Source organism: Melanerpes formicivorus, unplaced genomic scaffold (assembly GCF_026170545.1).
Source record: "Melanerpes formicivorus ecotype bairdi unplaced genomic scaffold, bMelFor1.0.p_v2 SCAF_52, whole genome shotgun sequence".
Lineage (NCBI taxonomy): Eukaryota > Metazoa > Chordata > Aves > Piciformes > Picidae > Melanerpes > Melanerpes formicivorus.
In genome coordinates this window covers 973,621-994,778 of record NW_027142404.1, presented here as the reverse complement: position 1 = coordinate 994,778, position 21,158 = coordinate 973,621, and the positions used below count along the sequence as shown (strand labels likewise).

Sequence of the window (21,158 nt, the reverse complement as noted above, 5' to 3'; positions counted from 1 at the left end):
CCTCCCCAGGCAGCCCATTCCAATGGGCAATCACTCTCTCTGTGTAGAACTTCTTCCTAACCTCCAGCCTAAACCTCCCCTGGTGCAGCCTGAGACTGTGTCCTCTTGTTCTGGTACTGGCTGCCTGGGAGAAGAGACCAACATCCTCCTGTCTACAACCTCCCTTCAGTTAGTTGTAGAGAGCAAGAAGGTCTCCCCTGAGTCTCCTCCTCTCCAAGCTAAGCAACCCCAGCTCCCTCAGCCTCTCCTCATAGGGCTGTGTTCCAAACCCCTCACCAACTTCATTGCCCTTCTCTGGACTCGTTCCAGCAAGTCAACCTCCTTCCTAAACTGAGGGGCCCAGAACTGGACACAGGACTCAAGGTGTGGCCTAACCAGTGCAGTGTACAGGGGCACAATGACCTCCCTGCTCCTGCTGGCCACACTGTTCCTGATGCAGGCCAGGATGCCATTGGCTCTCTTGGCTGCCTGGGCACACCGCAGGCTTATGTTCAGCCTACCATCTTCTTACAGGTGATTAGCCATAGAACAAGAGGGAAGAGCCTCAAGCTGCAGCAGGGCAGGTTCAGACTGGACAGCAGGAAGAATTTTTCCCCATCAAGAGTGGTCAGGGCTTGGAATGTGCTGCCCAGGGAGGTGGTGGTGTCCCCAAGGCTGGATGTGTTTGAAGGTGGTTTGGATGTGGTGCTTGGGGCTGTGGTTTAAGGGTGATCCTTGTAGAGTAGGGTTCTGGGTTGGACTTGGTGATCCTGAGGCTCTTTTCCAACGTTTCTGTGACTCTGTGATATCTGTGTGATTCGACTCATGAGCTGTGCTAGTCAAATTTAATATCCTTGAGTGGATAAAATTGTATGAGTATGAAACCTCCAGATTTATTTATAAATACCATGGTTGAATTTGCATCTCACTCCCCTCATACTTAGGAAGGTGTCTCATATTGGTGTGATGAAAAGCTTATTTATGAATATGAAATATTAATTATATAAGTAATTTTATTACAGTATCACAGTCTCACAGTATCACTAAGGTTGGAAGAGACTCAAAGATCATCGAGTCCAACCTGTCACCACAGACCTCAGGACTAGACCATGGCACCAAGTGCCACATCCAATCCCCTCTTGAACACCTCCAGGGATGGGGACTCCACCACCTCCCTGCACAGCACATCCCAATGATGAATGACTCTCTCATTGAAGAACTTTCTCCTCACCTCCAACCTAAACTTCCCCTGGCACAGCTTGAGACTGTGTCCTCTTGTTCTGGTGCTGGTTGCTAGAGAGAAGAGACCAACCCCTTCCTGGCTACAACCACCTTTCAGGTAGTTGTAGAGGGCAATGAGGTCTCCCCTGAGCCTTCTCTTTTCCAAGCTAAACAACCCCAGCTCCCTCAGCCTCTTCTCACAGGGCTGTGCTCGAAGCCTCTCCCCAGCCTTGTTGCCCTTCTCTGGACACCTTCAAGTCTCTCAATGTCCTTCCTAAACTGAGGGTCCCAGAACTGAACACAGGACTCAAGGTGTGGCCTAACCAAAGCAGAGTACAGGGGCACAATGACTTCCCTGCTCCTGCTGGCCACACTATTCCTAATGCAGGCCAGGATGCCATTGGCCCTCTTGGCCCCCTGGGTATACTGCTGGCTCATATTTAGGCAGCTGTCAATCAGCACCCCCAAACTTCTTATTATTACTTATTAACATTATTATTATTTAACATTATTATTAGTTATTAACATTATTAATAACAGTCGAATCACTATTTTATGTACAGGTGCGAGTGCACGATTGTGAAATACATCCCATAAGTGGTTTAGTATTTACAATTTGGACCCAATTAGAATATTTGCAGAGTTAATTTCTATCCATGGCAGGGAGGCTGCAATTCCATCGCTTGTCCGCCAGGCGGCGACTCGACAGGACGCTCGCGGCTGTTTATACAACGTGTCAGAGGCTTGAACTGGCAATGCGCTGCTGCCAGGGGCGGGTGCTTTGAACTGAGCGTTAGTGAGTGGGAAGCAGGTGGCAGGTGCACTGTGTCCTTTGTTTGTAGCGAGGTGAGTTGCTAGGCTGCGGCAGAGCGGCTGGCAGGCAACCTTCTCCCTCCCGCGGTACTGGAGAGGGGGCAGAACGTAGGCTAGCCGCTAGGCAGGCTCCCCTAGCAGGACTCAGGAGGCTCATTCCGGATGGCAGGGAGTGGTCCTGCGGGGTTGGCCTGGCAGGGCCGGTAGGGCTGGTCCCTAGACAGGGTCGGCCCTGCGGCAATGGGCTTCGGGGCCGCTGAGGACGGCCCCGGGGGAGAGGCGGGGGCGCACGGAGCAGCGGCTTCCCCTTTGCTTGGCTCGAAGGAGCGGGCAGGACCCTCTCGGAGCGGGGCTGGCTTTGGAGCACAGGCAGGGAAGGTGCTCTGATTTCCCTGGGGTTCACAGGGCACGGAGCGGCAGCAGCGGCGGCTCCTCTGCTCTCCCGCAGCGGCTCACGGGTCACGCAGGCATGGGGCTAGGCGCTGCTCCTGCTTCCCGAGCTGACACGCAGGGCTGTGCAGCTCCTCACTCTGCTCCTTAAGGCTGCAGCAGGCGTTTGGAGTGCCGGGCTCGGCCGGACCCTCCCATCAGCTGGGCAGTCTTACCCTCGGGGGTGCAGTCCTCTTGCAGACACGGCGGGCTCTGCTGCCGACCGCTGGGGCTGGCAGGACAAGGCTGTGGCTGCTCAGGCTTTCAGCGAGGGTCCCTCCTCTGGAGACACTCGGGGCTGAGGCACGACAGGCCTGCCCGGCTGCTGGCTTCTCCTGGTCGTGCAGAGGCTGCTGGTTTGCTTGCATGTGGGAGTGAGGAGCCTCACCAGCAAGGAGCCTCATGGCAAAGGCTATGGCACATGGGCAGGGAGCTTGGCAGCTCGAGCACAGAGAGAGGGGGCAAAGAGCAAGGGCAGCTTGTTTACAGGTTGGGGTAATACAAGCTTCTTGAGGCTGGGTTTGGCCAGTGGGCACTCTCATAAACAACCAACTTTAGCCTATAGACAACGTGGGGCTGGAATGATGCCCACACTCGGCAGCAGCACGAGCATCCCATGCCATGGGTGCATGCAGCTGTTTGCCCTTAGAAGGCAGGTGAGGTTGTCTGTGCTGCCTGGCTGATGCCTTGGCCTTTGTTCCTCTCAGGAAAGGAGGGGGATGTGTCCACCCAGGCTGGGACAAGTTTCAGTCTCTGGGGCATAATTCTGGGCATATGGTGCCTTCACCACAATTGGTACTTTGGGAACATTCCCTTAGTTTTCCCCTAAATGCACAAGCCCATGAGATAATGGGAATGGAGACAAAGAGTATCATAGAACCTTAGAATGGCCTGGGTTGGAAGGGACCTCCAAGGTCATCCAGTCCAACCCTGCCTGCAGTCAGCAGGGATATCCTCAACTAGATCAGGTTGCCCAGGGCCCTGTCCAGCCTCACCTTGAAAGTCTCCAGAGGTGGAGCCCCAAATACCTCCCTGGGCAACCTGTTCCAGTGCTCATGGCCATAGTAAGCATAGTCAAAGCTCTTGCTGGAAAGCTGCAGATACCTGTATCCTCATTTTACCATTGCAGGTTTGCCTTTGCCATCCAAATGCATGTTGTGTCTCCTTGTCCACACAACTCCTCACCTGTGCATGGTGGTTTGAAAGGAGCAGGGTTGGTATATCGATTGAAACCAGGAGAAGTCCTGCTCCATGTCCCTGTGTTTCCCCTGCCTTCCTGTGTGGACTGACATATAAATTCCAGTCCTAAGGCAGTTAATAAGCTTTTCCAAGTGATGTTGTTTGATGTACCCAATCACTCTTTGACCTTTCACCCTTCCTAAAAATAAAGCCTCTGATTCTGATTGCTAGAACCCCCCTGATTGCTGCGGGAGTTATTGGCGGCCTCTTCATCATCGTCATCCTGGGCCTGACGTTCGCCGTCTACGTCCGGCGCAAAAGTATTAAGAAGAAGAGAGCACTGCGAAGGTTCCTGGAGACTGAGGTGAGAGAAGAGTGTTTCAAAAGATGAGTTCTGCCTTTCTTTCTGTTGAAGATGCTCAGGTCTTCAATCCCATTACCAGAGAGCTCTGTAGAAATGATCTCACTAACTTCGCCAGGACTAATCTGAAGGAAGGAATGGAGCTGTGCCGAGATGGTTGTTCTCTGTACATAAAGAGATCCCTGACTTCTGGAGGCCAAAATATATCCATGTGATCATGAAGTCATTGTAGCAGCAGATTTGTTTTCAGCTTCCATCCTGCTGTCAAATGAACTTCTGCTCTAGTGAGGCCCTATCTGGAGTATTGCAGCCAGCTCTGGGCTGCCCAGTTCAAGAGGGACAGGGATCTGCTGCAGAGAGTCCAAGGGAGGGCTGCAAGGATGCTGAAGGGACTGGAGCCCTGCCTGGTGAGGAGAGGCTGAGAGCCCTGGGGCTGTTTAGTGTGGAGAGGAGAAGGCTGAGAGGTGATCCGATCAATGTCTATCAATATCTGAGGGCTGGGGGTCAGGAAGGAAGGGACAGGAACAGCCTCTGCTTACTTATGCCCTGGGATAGGCCAAGGGACAATGGATGGAAACTACAGCCCAGGAAGTTCCACCTCAACACGAGGAAGAACTTCATTACTGTAAGGGTGACAGAGCACTGGAAGAGGCTGCCCAGAGAGGTTGTGGAGTCTCCTTCTGTGGAGCCTTTCCATCCCTGTCTGGATGTGTTCCTGTGTGACCTGTGCTGGATTCTATGGTCCTGCTCTGGCAGGGAACTTGGACTCGATGATCTCCAGAGGTCCTTCCAATCCCTAACATCCTCTGATCCTGTGATTCTGTCCCAGTTCATCACTATACATAGCAGCTTGCATGCATAAACATTACAGGTTTTCATCAAGTGAATACTGAGGTTGACTTTTAACTAAAATTGCTTTTAAGTTCCTTCAGTAAGCTCTGATGCAAACTTAACCTCATCAGCAATGCTTAAAGTTAGAGGTTGTTACTTTATTTTTTCTCAGTGCCTACATTGCCCTTATGGCTCAGATTTTGTCAAAGCCTGCTCATGACCAGTAATACATTTTATTAAGCCAAGATGCTTCCCACAGCTTAACCAAATGAAGTTCACAGTTCAGCTGGAAAAAATATGTAGCAGAGCTCTCGGAAGGAGTTCTGTGCCCAGTTCAACCTCAGCTTTGAAATGCCAGGAGTGGTAGGGGCACTCTAGCAAGTATGTTTTATGCATAACATTAAATCTTTACCTTTCAGCTACAGCAAAGGTGATTCCTACAATCTTCTCAGTCCTACACCTGAGACACCTAACAAGCTGATAAAGCTTGGACATAGTGTTAGTGATTCCTTCATTAGGCTGTGTTAACAATGCTGGGTTCTGTGCCCTTCCAAGGGTCCTGCTCCTGCTCATCTCCCATGCAGAGCAAATAATTTATGCATCCCCAGCCTGTTTGCCTACATATCTCTATGCTTGGCTAGAATTTGTGTTGCTACTTAAATCCTGTTCAGCTGCACTGAAAGCAGTGCTCGGTGCAAGGTAAATCTTGCTGTGTATCAGCCCCTACTGAAGCATAAATTGTTTTAAGCAGGTCATTTTCATGGGTTTGGGGAAGTGTTCACTTTGAAGACCAGCTTTCATTCTCCATTTGGTCAGATAAAAGCTGGGACTGACAGCAGTTCCTGAGGGACCCAGGGCCTCGTACTGAAAGTGGGGAAGCTATTGTCTTGGCTTAGAAACTGAAGATTAAATCAGGAGTGTGCTGAGATAAACACACAGGCAACTGTAGCTTCAGCTGAAGTCTCTGTGCCTGGCTGGGGGCTGTAACTGACTTAGTATTTTTGTAGATTGCTCTCCATAAAACTCTACCAGAACCCTCACAGCATTTCTGTAGCCACAGCTGGAGCAGTGAGCTGTGGCACAGAAACTGTTGGCAGTCTTCACAAACAGAAAATACAGAAGTGTTCTGCCAGTCTGTCTGCATTTCTTTCACAGTAAACCTTACTTTCATGGTGACAGTGCTGGACATATCCAGTGGGGAGGAGGAAAGAGAAATCACGCTAAAGAATCATAGAATTATCAGGGCTGGAAGGGACCTCAAGGATCATTCAGTTCCAACCCCCCTGCCATGGACAGGGACACCTCACACTACAGCAGCTTGCTCATAGCCACATCCAGCCTGGCCTTAAAACTCTCCAGGGATGAGGCTTCCACCACCTCCCTGGGCAACCTCTTCCAGTGTCTCACCACCCTCAGCGGGAAGAACTTCTTCCTAATATCCAATCTCAATCTACCTACTTCCAGTTTTGCTCCATTCTGCCCAGTCCTATCACTCCCTGACACCCTCAAAAGTCCATTTCTTGTAGCCCCCTTCAGACACTGGAAGGCCACAAGAAGGTCTCCTCAGAGCCTTCTCTTCTCCACACTGAACAACCCCAACTCCCTCAGTCTGTCTCCAGAGCAGAGCAGCTCCAGCCCTCTGCTCATCCTCGTGGCCCTTCTCTGGACACCTTCCAGCACCTCCAGATCCTTCCTGCAATAGAGGCTCCAGAACTGGACCCGGTACAGCTCACAGATTATTTCTGTGCTAATCTGATTGAGTGCTGTTGGTTTGGTTACATTTTCTTACCCCTATAATTTCCTCAGCAAAACTAATTAGCCCAGTCAGCTACTGGAGTGGTTTGTGACGCTCTAGGAGCCCAATCCACAGTAAGAACGTGATGAACCATTCAGTCAGGGCTGTTGTAAGAGAAATCTGGATAACCTAAGAGACAGTAAAAGGTCAAGTATAGAATGTGGTGCACTGCAAATGAATGCTGTATTTCTGTCCTGGAGACAACATGTACCCCACCCCCATTAAGAGAAGTCCTTGGCTGTGTTGTTGCAACACCCATTCAATTTCCAGATCATAATTCCATCGTGCAGCTCCTGGTGGAAATTACTGAATGTTGACTGAGGGTTTTCCTGGTCAGTTCTCTATGTTTTGTAGCATTGCTCATTTGCTTTTGAAGGTGAGAAAGTCCTCCACAAGTTGGCAGGCCAATAGACACCACCCCTGTCTAATTCCAGCGTTTAGCTGCTTCGGTGTTTTCAGTACAGACTTCTGACAGGTCTTCACATTTCCTCATCTTTAAGCCTCTTGGATTTTTTTCCTAGCTTGTGGAACCCTTGACTCCAAGTGGCACAGCCCCCAACCAAGCACAGCTTCGTATCCTGAAGGAAACTGAGCTGAAGAGAGTCAAGGTTCTTGGCTCTGGAGCCTTTGGAACTGTCTACAAGGTAAGAGCAGAGAGTTCTCTCATTCAGCTTTGGAACGGTCAGGTTCTTCATTGCAGCAAACCTCCCTGTGCTGGGACTGGGCTCATGAGCCCTGGGTGTCTGGGAAGCACAGGGCAGTGGGTTGTGTGGAAGGAGGGTATGGTCAGGCTCACATGTTGGCTTCAGCTTTAAGCAGTGTGGTGGGTTGAAATTAGCCCCAAAATCAAATTGCCAGACCAGCTCATGTGGGAGCAAATGGAGCTCTATTTACAGGCAGAACTAACATCCACAAATATGGAATGCAGTGAATATGTACAAAATACACAGTATTTACAGGTACTTATAAACAACACAGGAACCCCCCCGGACAAAAGCAGGGGGCTACCCACAGCTTTTGCCTCTCAACTCCCTGTCTGTGAGCCACATGCTCTAGTGTGAGGTGTTCCTGGCCATGGCAGTGGGGTTGGAACTGGCTGATCCTTGAGGTCCCTTCCAACCCTGACAATTTTATGATCCTATGACCTGGTGCTAATCAGTTTGGAGAGTTTCCTGGTAGCTTCAGTGAGTTTAGCATCAGGATCCAAACAGAAAATCCAGAGTTCTGTTGAATTTCATTTGGGGTTGCTTAGCCTGGAGAAGAGGAGACGCAGGGGAGACCTTACTGCTCTCTACGACTACCTTAAGGGAGGTTGTAGACAGGCAGAGGTTGGTCTCTTCTCCCAGGCCACCAGAACAGAGGACACAGTCTCAGGCTGTGCCAGGGGAGGTTTAGGCTGGAGGTTAGGGAGAAATTTTACACAGAGAGAGTGATTGCCCATTGGAATGGGCTGCCCAGGGAGGTGAGGTGGTGGAGTCACCATCACTGGAGGTGTTCAGGAGGAGACTTGGTGCCATGGGTTAGTTAATTAGGAGGTGTTGGATGATAGGTTGGATGTGATGATCTTGAAGGCCTCTTCCAACCTGGTTTGGTCTGGTCTGGTCTGGTCTATTCAATTCTATTCTATTCTATTCTACTCTACGCTACTCTACTCCACTCTACTCTACTCTACTCTACTCTACTCTACTCTACTCTACTCTACTCCACTCTACTCTACTCTACTCTACTCTACTCTACTCTACTCCACTCTACTCTACTCTTCTCTACTCTACTCCACTCTTCTCTACTCTACTCTACTCTACTCCACTCTACTCTTCTCTACTCTACTCCACTCTTCTCTACTCTACTCTACTCTACTCCACTCTACTCTACTCTACTCTACTCCACTCTACTCTACTCTACTCCACTCTACTCTACTCTTCTCTACTCTACTCCACTCTTCTCTACTCTACTCTACTCTACTCCACTCTACTCTACTCTACTCTACTCTACTCTACTCTACTCTACTCTTCTCTACTCTACTCCACTCTACTCTACTCTTCTCTACTCTACTCCACTCTACTCCACTCCACTCTACTCTACTCTACTCTACTCTACTCTACTCCACTCTACTCTACTCCACTCTACTCTACTCTTCTCTACTCTACTCTACTCTACTCTACTCCACTCTACTCTACTCTACTCTACTCTACTCTACTCCACTCTACTCTACTCTTCTCTACTCTACTCCACTCTACTCTACTCTTCTCTACTCTACTCTACTCTACTCTACTCCACTCTACTCTACTCTGCTCTACTCCACTCTACTCTACTCTTCTCTACTCTACTCCACTCTACTCTACTCTTCTCTACTCTACTCTACTCTACTCCACTCTACTCTACTCTACTCTATTCATCAGAACAAATAGAATCATAAAATTGTTAGAGTTGGAAGGGACCTCAAGGGTCATCTGTAGTCAAATAGTCAGTGGGAAAAGGAAGTGCAGCGCTGACATGCTGCCATGGCCCTCTAAAAACCTGCTTGTAGGCAGGAAAATCCAGGGGCCCTGCTGAGGATGGCCACTTCCAGAAATTCTTGTATTGTACTTTGCTGTAAGAAGTAGTTTTGTGGGCTTTTTGTTACTATTTTATTAGCTTTGTGTGTTCTCAGATCTGCAGTTTGTAACTGGTCTGCATAATGTGATAGGATGCATCAAAAGGAGCTCTAAATCTGAATTAAGCACTTTCTTTATTTCTTTTTTTTCCCCCTAGGGTATTTGGGTCCCTGAAGGAGAAACTGTAAAGATTCCTGTGGCTATTAAGATCCTGAATGAGACCACTGGTCCAAAGGCCAATGTGGAGTTTATGGATGTAAGTAAGAGGTGATCAGTGCCTTTGAGTGTTTCTGGGTGTGTGGTTTGTGTCTGTTCTACAGCCTGCAGTGACTGCAAAGAAGAGTTTTTGCCTCTCTAATTCCCTTGTGTTTGAATAGCAGGAGGAGGCCTTTGCACAGGACCAATCTTTGTGCTCATTTTCAGCCAGTGTTGCAGTGCCACATCCCCAGCAAAACTCAGCTGCTCAGATTTTGTGTGCAGGCCATTTCCCCCCTCCCCTTAGTCTTTGCCATGCTCAGAGGTGCTGCATCTCCACAGACCACCCTATTGCAGCCATGTTCCAACAAAAACAAGCAGCCAAGGTTGCATCTCAGCTGCAGGTAGGTCAGTCCTGCTTCTCTGAAGCTGGGCAGCTAAGCAGATCTGTATGAGGCAATGCTCTGCCCTGTTTAGTTTGTTGCTTGTAGATCATTCTGTTGTACAACCCCAAGTACCTGGGTGACTAGGGTAATGCCAGTGCTGTGGTAATGAAGGGTTGAGGTTCTCCCTGTGCAGGTGTTATGACCCATAAGATGCTTGGAGTTTCCTCACAGGTCAGAAAGTGTGGCTGGAAAGCTGCTGGCAAAGGGGACCTGGCGGTCCTAATGGACAAGCAGCTGAAGAGGAGCCAGCAGTGTGCCCAGGTGGCCAAGAAAGCCAAAGGCATCCTGGCTGGGATCAGCAATGCTGTGTCCAGCAGCAGCAGGGAGGGGATTGTCCCCTGGCACTCAGCTCTGGGGAGGCCACACCTCGAGTGCTGTGTCCAGTTTTGGGCACCTCAAGACAAGGGAGATGTGGAGGTGCTGGAGCCAGGGCAGAGGAAGGCAAGGAAGCTGGGAAGGGCCTGGAGAAGAAATCTGATGGAGAGCAACTGAAGGAGCTGGGGATGGTTAGTGTGAAGCAGAGGAGGCTGAGGGGAGACCTCCTGGCTCTCTACAGCTCCTTGAAAAGGAGATTGTGGAGAGCTTGGTGCTGGTCTCTTCTCACAGGTGATTAGCCATAGAAGAGGGAAAAGCCTCAAGCTGCAGCAGGGCAGGTTCAGAGTGGACAGGAGGAAGAATTTTTCCCCATCAAGAGTGGTCAGGGCTTGGAATGTGCTGCCCAGGGAGGTGGTGGAGTCCCCAAGGCTGGGTGTGTTTGAAGGTGGTTTGGCTGTGGTGCCTGGGGCTGTTGTTTAGGGGTGAGCCTTGTAGAGTAGGGCTCTGGGTTGGACTTGGTGATCCTGAGGGTCTTTTCCAAGCTGAACATTTCTGTGTGATTCTGTGAAATGGTCATCCCATCAGTGGAGCACTGAAACTCCTCTGTCTCATGTGCCAGCTGTTCTGTCTTTCCATGGCAGAGTAACTAGAGACAGGAGAGAGAAGGAATTTCAGGGGAGCGTGTTGCCCTCTTACATGAGTGCAGAATTCACAGGAACAGTAATTTAGCTTCAGCTCTCCCCCGCCTCAGTGTTCTGAGAAGTCTGGGAGCTGGCAGCAGCAGTGCACAGCAGGGAGAGGGAAGCAAATAAAAGATGGTGGATTTTCATTGATCTGAAGTATTGTTGATATGAGGTCAAGGGCATCATTGTGGTTAATGGTCACAGAGCCTCTGCACTTCGTTTTCAGCTGTGTCAAGATCAAGCCTCACTGACACTTTGCATGTCCTAATCAGTGGCAATTTTTGGTCAAATCCTAGGAATTTGCACTTTTTATTAGTAAATCCCTCTTGTGGGGCTGCAAATGACATGGGACTTCTGAGTCCTGAAGCTCTGTTCAGTGCATGGATTTAATTTGGTTAGCATAAATGAGATGGCAAAGCACAAGCACACTACACCACCCTTATATAGTTTGTTCTTCAATGTCCAAACAAGTAGAAATGTAGAGTTAGGGATTTAATTAGTTCAGAAACGATACCCCACCTGAGTTCCTGGGCAGCTGAGCAGAGGCTGAAGGGATTCCCTATGCTTTTTGCAGAGCACTGCACATTTACACTGATGGCATTTAATAATTACTGCTCCCAAATAAGATGGGGAAAGGCCAGTTCTGTCCCTGTGCAAAAGGAATGCACTGAAGGGAGAGAGGACTAAGTGTTTGCTTAATGGAGAAAGAAACCAGTGGCCAAGAATGTTGTTAAAAGCAGGGCTCCAGAAGGACAGGAGCTGCCTCTCAGCAGCCTTTTGTGGCACCATTCACCACCATCCAGAGAGTGGTGGTGAATGGTGCCACATCCAGCTGGCAGCCAGGTACCAGTGGTGTCCCACAGGGATCAGTGCTGGGCCTCATCCTGTTCAATATCTTTACTGATGATCTGGAGGAGGGGATTGAGTCCATCATCAGAAAATTTGCAGATGACACCAAGCTGGGGGCAGGAGGTGATCTGTTAGAGGGTAGGAGGTCTCTGCAGAGGGACCTCGACAGGCTGGACAGATGGGCAGAGTCCAAGGGCAGGAGATTTGATATATCTAAGTGCAGGGTTCTACACATTGGCCACAACAACCCCATGCAGTGCTACTGGCTGGGAGCAGGCTGACTGGAGAGCAGCCAGGCAGAGAGGGACCTGGGGGTGCTGGTTGATGGTAGGCTGAACATGAGCCAGCAGGGTGCCCAGGTGGCCAAGAAGGCCAATGGCATCCTGGCCTGCATCAGGAACAGTGTGGCCAGCAGGAGCAGGGAAATCATTGTGCCCCTGTACACTGCACTGGTTAGGCCACACCTTGAGTCCTGTGTCCAGTTCTGGGCCCCTCAGTTTAAGAAAGATGTTGAGATGCTGGAAGGTGTCCAGAGAAGGGCAAGAAAGCTGGGGAGGGGTCTGGAGCACAGCCCTATGAGGAGAGGCTGAGGGAGCTGGGGTTGCTTAGCCTGGAGAAGAGGGGGCTCAGGGGAGACCTCATTGCTGTCTACAACTCCCTGAAGGGAGGTTGTAGCCAAGTGGGGGCTGGTCTTTTCTCCCAGGCAACCATCACCAGAACGAGAGGACACAGTCTCAGGCTGCACTGGGGAAGTTCTTAGGAAGAAGTTCTTTGCAGAAAGAGAGATTGGCCATTGGAATGTGCTGCCCAGGGAGGTGGCGGAGTCCCCATCCCTGGAGGTGTTTAAGAGGAGACTGGATGAGGCTCTTGGTGCCATGATTTAGTTGATTAGATGGTGTTGGATGATAGGTTGGACTTGATGATCTCGAAGGTCTTTTCTAAGCTGGTTAATTCTATTCCATTTCATTCCATTCTTTTGGACTGAGTGACCATAGTTCACAACGCTGCCGAATTCCATCTGTGCTCCAGTGGGGTAGGTTCCAGCCTCCAGATGAGGGAATTGTTACCAGAATCACATAGAATCACAGAAAACATCTACATGGAAGAGACCTCCAAGCTCATCCAGTCCAACCTTCCACCCAGCACTGCAGGGTCAACACCAAACCATGTCCCTAAGCTCCAGCTCCACAGGCTGCTTGAACACCTCCAGGAATGGGGACTAAGAAGTATTTCCTAGCATCCAGCCTGAACTTCCCTTGCTGCTTCTTGGAACCACTTCCTCTATTCCTGTCTCTTGCCACCAAGGAGCCTTGGGAGCCTTCAGGGAGCTATAGAGAGCAATGAGGTCTCCCCTCAGCCTTCTCTTCTCCAGCCTGAACACCCCCAGCTCCCTCAGTCCCTCCCCATAGCCCAGGTGCTCCAGGCCCTTCTCCAGCCCCATTGCCCTTCTCTGGACAGGCTCCAGCCCCTCAGTGTCCTTCCTGGAGTGAGGGTCCCAGCACTGAACACAGCACTCAAGGTGTGGCCTCCCCAGTGCTGAGCACAGGGGGATGGTCACCTCCTGTCCCTGCTGCCCACCCTGCTTCTGATCCAAGCCAGGATGCCATTGGCTTTCTTGGCCACCTGGGCACTGCTTATTTAATCAACTGTCAACCAGAACTCCCAGCTCCCTCTCCAAGTCAGAGCTTTCCAACCACACATCCCCAAGGCTGCATCAATGCATGCAAGTGAGTAGAACTGAGCGGCTGGCTCTAGCTGAGGCTGTGATCCCTGATCTGACAGATAAGGAATAATACTATCTCCTTGTCTGGTGCTGAGTAACCTTGAAGTGCTCTACAAAGCAAACATCAGGTCCTTGATAAAAGCCAGAGCTACTTGCATAAAGTTTGACAGCTCAGTCTGATCAGCTGACTTAATTCACTGGACCACATTCCCTCCAGGGTGTGTGTCTTAGCTGCTGATAAATGACTTGGAAATGATGAGGGTTTTTTGGAAGCTCCAGAGGTTTCAGCTAGGTAAGCTGCAGCCACACTAGGAAAGGTTTATCTTTTAACAGTTTCTCCTGAGTCTCTGACCCAGGTAACAAGGTGGGGGGAAAAAAAAATCATTTTCAGTCCCAGAGGTTGATAATAACCTAAAGGTTAGGTGCTTTGGTTGTGGGGCATAGTTTCTCCCTCCTCCTTGGCTAGTTGCACTTTGTAGCCCTCAGCAGGCTCTGGAGTGTGAGTGGAGAGTGCAGCTGATCTTGCTGCTGGTCTGCTTGCAGGCCTGTCTGGGAGGAGACTCACCAAGGGATGCAGGGAGTGTCAGGAGGGAAAGATATCCTTCTCCCCACCCTAAGGCTGGTACCTGAATATATGAAGGTGCTGAGTTGTAGAGAGGGAGGAGAGGCTCCTTGTAAGGAAAAGAGGCAAACATGCAGCTCGAGAGACCAATTGATAGAAAGAAGACTTACAGTTTGGCTTATCAGAACACTTTCCCCTCCTCAGCCTCAAATGATTTAACTGCTGTGATTGTCTGATGAGGTAAGGAACTGTTGGCCTGATCAGATGGTTTGGCATCCAACCAGGTGCTCACCAGAAAATGTAGTACATTCCTGAGCCATGCTGCTGTTGGAAGGCACAGCAAACCATCTCTGAGCATGAAAAGTTATACATTTAAGCTAACTTGTCATGAGGAAACGGACCGAGGGCCTTCCCTCTCTAGCCTTGTAAGCCTGATGTTGCCAGGAAGTAATCCAGTGAGCTGTGATTCTGTCCAGGGTTTTGATCCACTTACAAGTTTAATCTATCCCTTCTGAACTTAAATGCTCCATTATCTGTTAGAAAATAATTAGAGGCTGCAAGCCCAAGCCTGCATACACAGAGTTCCTTGGGAGTCCCTGAGCTCATTGAGATGAAGACAGTTTGACTGATGGTGGTCAGCTGATGTTGGGCCAGGAGCTAATAATAGAAGGCAGTGCTGCTTAGCTAGGTGAGAAAGTTAACCTGGGAAAAATTAAACTGAAGGGTCTGGGGATTTATGGTTGGAAATAAATTTCCCATTCTCATTTGTTTCCTGGTAAGAGAGCTTCAGAGGCAGTTGGCTTCTTTTATGGGTTTATAATTAAGATCTAGGGGGCTTCTTGACTTCGCCTGGACTTAGTGTGGTCCCCTGCTGTCTTTGGGAGCAGCATTCAGTGGGCAGGAGAGCATTTGTCAAGTGAAGTGTAAAGGTAATAACTGGCAATGACCTCCACCAGGCAGGCAGCAAACAAATTAGAGCTGCATATAGGGGGCTGATACCCACATCTTTTATTTATGTCTGGCCTAATTAAGTTAATAAAGCAGTCAGCACTAGTGCAGGAAGGAAGAGAAACAGCTTGTCCTAAACTGTAGACCAACGAAGCTTCAGTTCAGAGCTTTCAAGAGGAAAAAAATAAAACCATCTAAAAGCCCATGGCTAGAAAAAGAATGTTTATCTCCTGCTCAGCTGAGAACCTGCAAAGGTTCTTAAGGTTTAAGAAGGACATTGAAACACTTGAGCGTGTCCAGAGAAGGGCAACAAGGCTGGGGAGAGGCCTTGAGCACAGCCCTATGAGGAGAGGCTGAGGGAGCTGGGGTTGCTTAGCCTGGAGAAGAGGAGGCTCAGGGGAGACCTCATTGCCCTATACAACTACCTGAAGGGAGGTTGTAGCCAGGAAGGGGTTGGTCTCTTCTCCCAGGCAACCAGCACCAGAACAAGGGGACACAGTCTCAATCTGTGCCAGGGGAGGTTCAGACTCGAGGTGAGGAGGAAGTTCTTCACCGAGCGAGTCATTCGTCATTGGAACGGGTTGCCCAGGGAGGTGGTGGAGTCATCGACCCTGGAGGCGTTCAAGAGGAGATTGGACGTGGCACTTGGTGCCATGGTCTAGTCATGGGGTCTGTGTTGATAGGTTGGACTCAATGATCCTCGAGGTCCTTTCCAACCTAAGTGATACTGCGATACTGTGGTCCAGAGAGGTCTAGGTGCTTTCTTCTGGTATGTCTAGATAACATCTTGGAGAGGACACTGGAGTCAGGTGGGGCAGGGCAGAGAGGTCTTACCTTGCCTTGATTTTCACCCTTGGCATTAAACATAGGAGGTTATGAGATTAAACTTTTGGATTCTTTCTCTGGCCCACAGAGGAACCCCTGGGGCTCCCTGTGGACACACTGTGTGATGTACAATTTCTCAGCTGTCAGAGGTGCATTTGCATTGAGTTTTCTTGTAAGATTCTGCCTGAGAGCACAGAGTCACAGAAGCATTCAGGTTGGAAAAGACCCTTGGAATCACCAAGTCCAACTCAGAACCCTACCCTACAAGGCTCACCCCTAAACCAGAGCCCCAAGCACCACATCCAAGCCATTTTTGAGCACATCCAGGCTTGGTTATTCCACCACCTCCCTGGGCATCCATATAAGAGTATGTGAGGATGTCTGGAGAAACATTTTTGTCTGCCCTGTAATTCCTTGTGTGCACCTCCTGCTAGCTGAGTGCTTGATCCAGCTCTTCAACAGCCCACAAAGATGCTTTCCAAAGACTGAAAAGCTATTGCTAGGCTGGATAAGAGCTGCAGGCACCCCAGGGTAGTGCTACTGACTGCTGGGGAAATACAGCCGAGTTCATCTTGAGCTGCAGTTTAGAGGGCAGCTTTAGGGTCATGAGACTCTTCATGGCAGCAATGAGACACTTTCTTCATCCTCTTCTGCTGTCATTTATGTAAACCTCCTCCCTTCCAGCTGCCATAAGGGGTCTGTGTAAGCACAGCTGGTAATGACTAGCCCTGGTGTTGCACTGCTTGGCAGTGTTCTTCAGCTGTGATTCCAACATATTTTCACTCCATCATGTTAAGTTGCTGGGGTGGAAGGCAAGGGTGACCTAACTCATCTGACTATAGATTCCTTTCTGTGTGGCCTGCCCTCTTTCACACACTGTAAGTAGAGCCACTAGGAGGAGGAGCTCTTGTCCTGTCAGGTCCAGACACAGAAGCCCTCTGCAATTGCAATTTCCAGCCTGCCCAGAGACAGAGCAAGGCTGTCCGTGAGAGCTCTGCATACCATGCTCAAGCACTGAGAGTCATCAGCCTCTACAGAAGCTGGAAATCTGATCATCATTGAAGGCTAACTGCTTTTAGACCTGTGAAGATTAACTATTTCAAGGCCACATTTCTGTTATTTCTATCCTAAGTAATAATTTTCTCATTAAATTTCTACAGTAATTTATCCTCCTGTGGTGTGTGTGAGGATAAGCCATGTGTGAGTGTGTGTACATTGATCTTCCATCTGCAGCAGCATGTGGCTGTCTGGAGAAAACATACACACAGGAGGGCTGCAATGTAAGCACAGACAGACAAGACAGGCTGTTTGGAAACAGTTTTGCTGGCAGAGTGCTCTAACTGCAATCTGCAGCAAAGGAAAGAGCTTGGTTGCTGCTGGTGAGGGGGCACAATGCAACTCAGAGGTTAGCCACAGTGCAACTCAGAGGTTAGCCACAATGCGACTCAGAGGTTAGCCACAATGTGACTCAGAGGTTAGCCGCAGTGCAACTCAGAGGTTAGCCACAATGCAACTCAGAGGTTAGCCACAGTGCGACTCAGAGGTTAGCCACAGTGCAACTCAGAGGTTAGCCACAGTGCAACTCAGAGGTTAGCCACAGTGAGACTCCGAGGTTAGCCACAGTGCAACTCAGAGGTTAGCCACAGTGCAACTCAGAGGTTAGCCACAGTGCAACTCAGAGGTTAGCCACAGTGCAACTCAGAGGTTAGCCACAGTGAGACTCAGAGGTTAGCCACAATGAGACTCAGAGGTTAGCCACAGTGAGACTCAGAGGTTAGCCACAATGAGACTCAGAGGTTAGCCACAGTGAGACTCAGAGGTTAGCCACAATGAGACTCAGAGGTTAGCCACAGTGCGACTCAGAGGTTAGCCACAATGAGACTCAGAGGTTAGCCACAATGAGACTCAGAGGTTAGCCACAGTGCGACTCAGAGGTTAGCCACAATGCGACTCAGAGGTTAGCCACAGTGCGACTCAGAGGTTAGCCACAATGAGACTCAGAGGTTAGCCACAGTGCGACTCAGAGGTTAGCCACAATGAGACTCAGAGGTTAGCCACAGTGCGACTCAGAGGTTAGCCACAATGCGACTCAGAGGTTAGCCACAGTGCGACTCAGAGGTTAGCCACAATGAGACTCAGAGGTTAGCCACAATGCAACTCAGAGGTTAGCCACAGTGCAACTCAGAGGTTAGCCACAGTGCAACTCAGAGGTTAGCCACAGTGAGACTCAGAGGTTAGCCACAATGCGACTCAGAGGTTAGCCACAGTGCGACTCAGAGGTTAGCCACAATGAGACTCAGAGGTTAGCCACAGTGCGACTCAGAGGTTAGCCACAATGCGACTCAGAGGTTAGCCACAGTGCGACTCAGAGGTTAGCCACAATGAGACTCAGAGGTTAGCCACAGTGCGACTCAGAGGTTAGCCACAATGAGACTCAGAGGTTAGCCACAGTGCGACTCAGAGGTTAGCCACAATGCGACTCAGAGGTTAGCCACAGTGCGACTCAGAGGTTAGCCACAATGAGACTCAGAGGTTAGCCAGAGTGCAACTCAGAGGTTAGCCACAGTGCAACTCAGAGGTTAGCCACAGTGAGACTCAGAGGTTAGCCACAATGAGACTCAGAGGTTAGCCACAGTGCGACTCAGAGGTTAGCCACAATGAGACTCAGAGGTTAGCCACAGTGCGACTCAGAGGTTAGCCACAATGCGACTCAGAGGTTAGCCACAGTGCGACTCAGAGGTTAGCCACAATGAGACTCAGAGGTTAGCCACAGTGCGACTCAGAGGTTAGCCACAATGAGACTCAGAGGTTAGCCACAGTGCGACTCAGAGGTTAGCCACAATGCGACTCAGAGGTTAGCCACAGTGCGACTCAGAGGTTAGCCACAATGAGACTCAGAGGTTAGCCAGAGTGCAACTCAGAGGTTAGCCACAGTGCAACTCAGAGGTTAGCCACAGTGCAACTCAGAGGTTAGCCACAGTGAGACTCAGAGGTTAGCCACAATGAGACTCAGAGGTTAGCCACAGTGCGACTCAGAGGTTAGCCACAATGAGACTCAGAGGTTAGCCACAGTGCGACTCAGAGGTTAGCCACAATGCGACTCAGAGGTTAGCCACAGTGCGACTCAGAGGTTAGCCACAATGAGACTCAGAGGTTAGCCACAGTGCGACTCAGAGGTTAGCCACAGTGCGACTCAGAGGTTAGCCACAATGAGACTCAGAGGTTAGCCACAGTGCGACTCAGAGGTTAGCCACAATGCGACTCAGAGGTTAGCCACAGTGCGACTCAGAGGTTAGCCACAATGAGACTCAGAGGTTAGCCACAATGCAACTCAGAGGTTAGCCACAGTGCAACTCAGAGGTTAGCCACAATGAGACTCAGAGGTTAGCCACAGTGCGACTCAGAGGTTAGCCACAGTGCAACTCAGAGGTTAGCCACAGTGAGACTCAGAGGTTAGCCACAATGAGACTCAGAGGTTAGCCACAGTGCGACTCAGAGGTTAGCCACAATGAGACTCAGAGGTTAGCCACAGTGCGACTCAGAGGTTAGCCACAATGCGACTGAGAGGATAGCCACAGTGCAACTCAGAGGTTAGCCAGAGTGCAACTCAGAGGTTAGCCACAGTGCAACTCAGAGGTTAGCCACAGTGAGACTCAGAGGTTAGCCACAATGAGACTCAGAGGTTAGCCACAGTGAGACTCAGAGGTTAGCCACAATGAGACTCAGAGGTTAGCCACAATGAGACTCAGAGGTTAGCCATGCTGCGACTCAGAGGTTAGCCACAATGAGACTCAGAGGTTAGCCACAGTGCGACTCAGAGGTTAGCCACAATGAGACTCAGAGGTTAGCCACAGTGAGACTCAGAGGTTAGCCACAGTGCAACTCAGAGGTTAGCCACGCTGCGACTCAGAGGTTAGCCACAATGAGACTCAGAGGTTAGCCACAGTGCGACTCAGAGGTTAGCCACAATGCGACTCAGAGGTTAGCCACAGTGCGACTCAGAGGTTAGCCACAATGAGACTCAGAGGTTAGCCACAGTGCGACTCAGAGGTTAGCCACAATGAGACTCAGAGGTTAGCCACAGTGCGACTCAGAGGTTAGCCACAATGCGACTCAGAGGTTAGCCACAGTGCGACTCAGAGGTTAGCCACAATGAGACTCAGAGGTTAGCCACAATGCAACTCAGAGGTTAGCCACAGTGCAACTCAGAGGTTAGCCACAGTGCAACTCAGAGGTTAGCCACAGTGCGACTCAGAGGTTAGCCACAATGAGACTCAGAGGTTAGCCACAGTGCAACTCAGAGGTTAGCCACAATGAGACTCAGAGGATAGCCACAGTGCGACTCAGAGGTTAGCCACAATGAGACTCAGAGGTTAGCCACAGTGCGACTCAGAGGTTAGCCACAATGCGACTCAGAGGTTAGCCACAGTGCGACTCAGAGGTTAGCCACAATGAGACTCAGAGGTTAGCCACAGTGCGACTCAGAGGTTAGCCACAGTGCGACTCAGAGGTTAGCCACAATGAGACTCAGAGGTTAGCCACAGTGCGACTCAGAGGTTAGCCACAATGCGACTCAGAGGTTAGCCACAGTGCGACTCAGAGGTTAGCCACAATGAGACTCAGAGGTTAGCCACAGTGCAACTCAGAGGTTAGCCACAGTGCAACTCAGAGGTTAGCCACAGTGAGACTCAGAGGTTAGCCACAATGAGACTCAGAGGTTAGCCACAGTGCGACTCAGAGGTTAGCCACAATGCGACTGAGAGGATAGCCACAATGAGACTCAGAGGTTAGCCACAGTGCAACTCAGAGGTTAGCCAGAGTGCAACTCAGAGGTTAGCCAGAGTGCAACTCAGAGGTTAGCCACAATGAGACTCAGAGGTTAGCCACAGTGCGACTCAGAGGTTAGCCACAATGAGACTCAGAGGTTAGCCACAGTGCGACTCAGAGGTTAGCCACAATGAGACTCAGAGGTTAGCCACAGTGCGACTCAGAGGTTAGCCACAATGCGACTCAGAGGTTAGCCACAGTGCGACTCAGAGGTTAGCCACAATGAGACTCAGAGGTTAGCCACAATGCAACTCAGAGGTTAGCCACAGTGCAACTCAGAGGTTAGCCACAGTGCAACTCAGAGGTTAGCCACAGTGAGACTCAGAGGTTAGCCACAATGAGACTCAGAGGTTAGCCACAGTGCGACTCAGAGTTTAGCCACAATGCGACTGAGAGGATAGCCACAATGAGACTCAGAGGTTAGCCACAGTGCAACTCAGAGGTTAGCCAGAGTGCAACTCAGAGGTTAGCCACAATGAGACTCAGAGGTTAGCAACACTGCGACTCAGAGGTTAGCCACAATGCGACTGAGAGGATAGCCACAATGAGACTCAGAGGTTAGCCACACTGCGACTCAGAGGTT

At 50.1% G+C, this 21,158-nt stretch overlaps 1 protein-coding gene across 4 annotated transcripts in view; it reads left to right on the top strand.

Moving 5' to 3' along the window:
* ERBB4 (erb-b2 receptor tyrosine kinase 4) overlaps nt 1-21,158 on the top strand; it is a 979,801-nt gene that overhangs the window by 780,571 nt on the left and 178,072 nt on the right. For all 4 annotated transcript variants that reach the window (XM_068160757.1, XM_068160755.1, XM_068160756.1 and 1 more), the window contains exons 17-19: nt 3,853-3,985; nt 7,130-7,252; nt 9,360-9,458. In XM_068160757.1, coding sequence (XP_068016858.1) covers nt 3,853-3,985; nt 7,130-7,252; nt 9,360-9,458 — 355 coding nt within the window. The remainder of the gene's footprint in view (nt 1-3,852; nt 3,986-7,129; nt 7,253-9,359; nt 9,459-21,158) is intronic.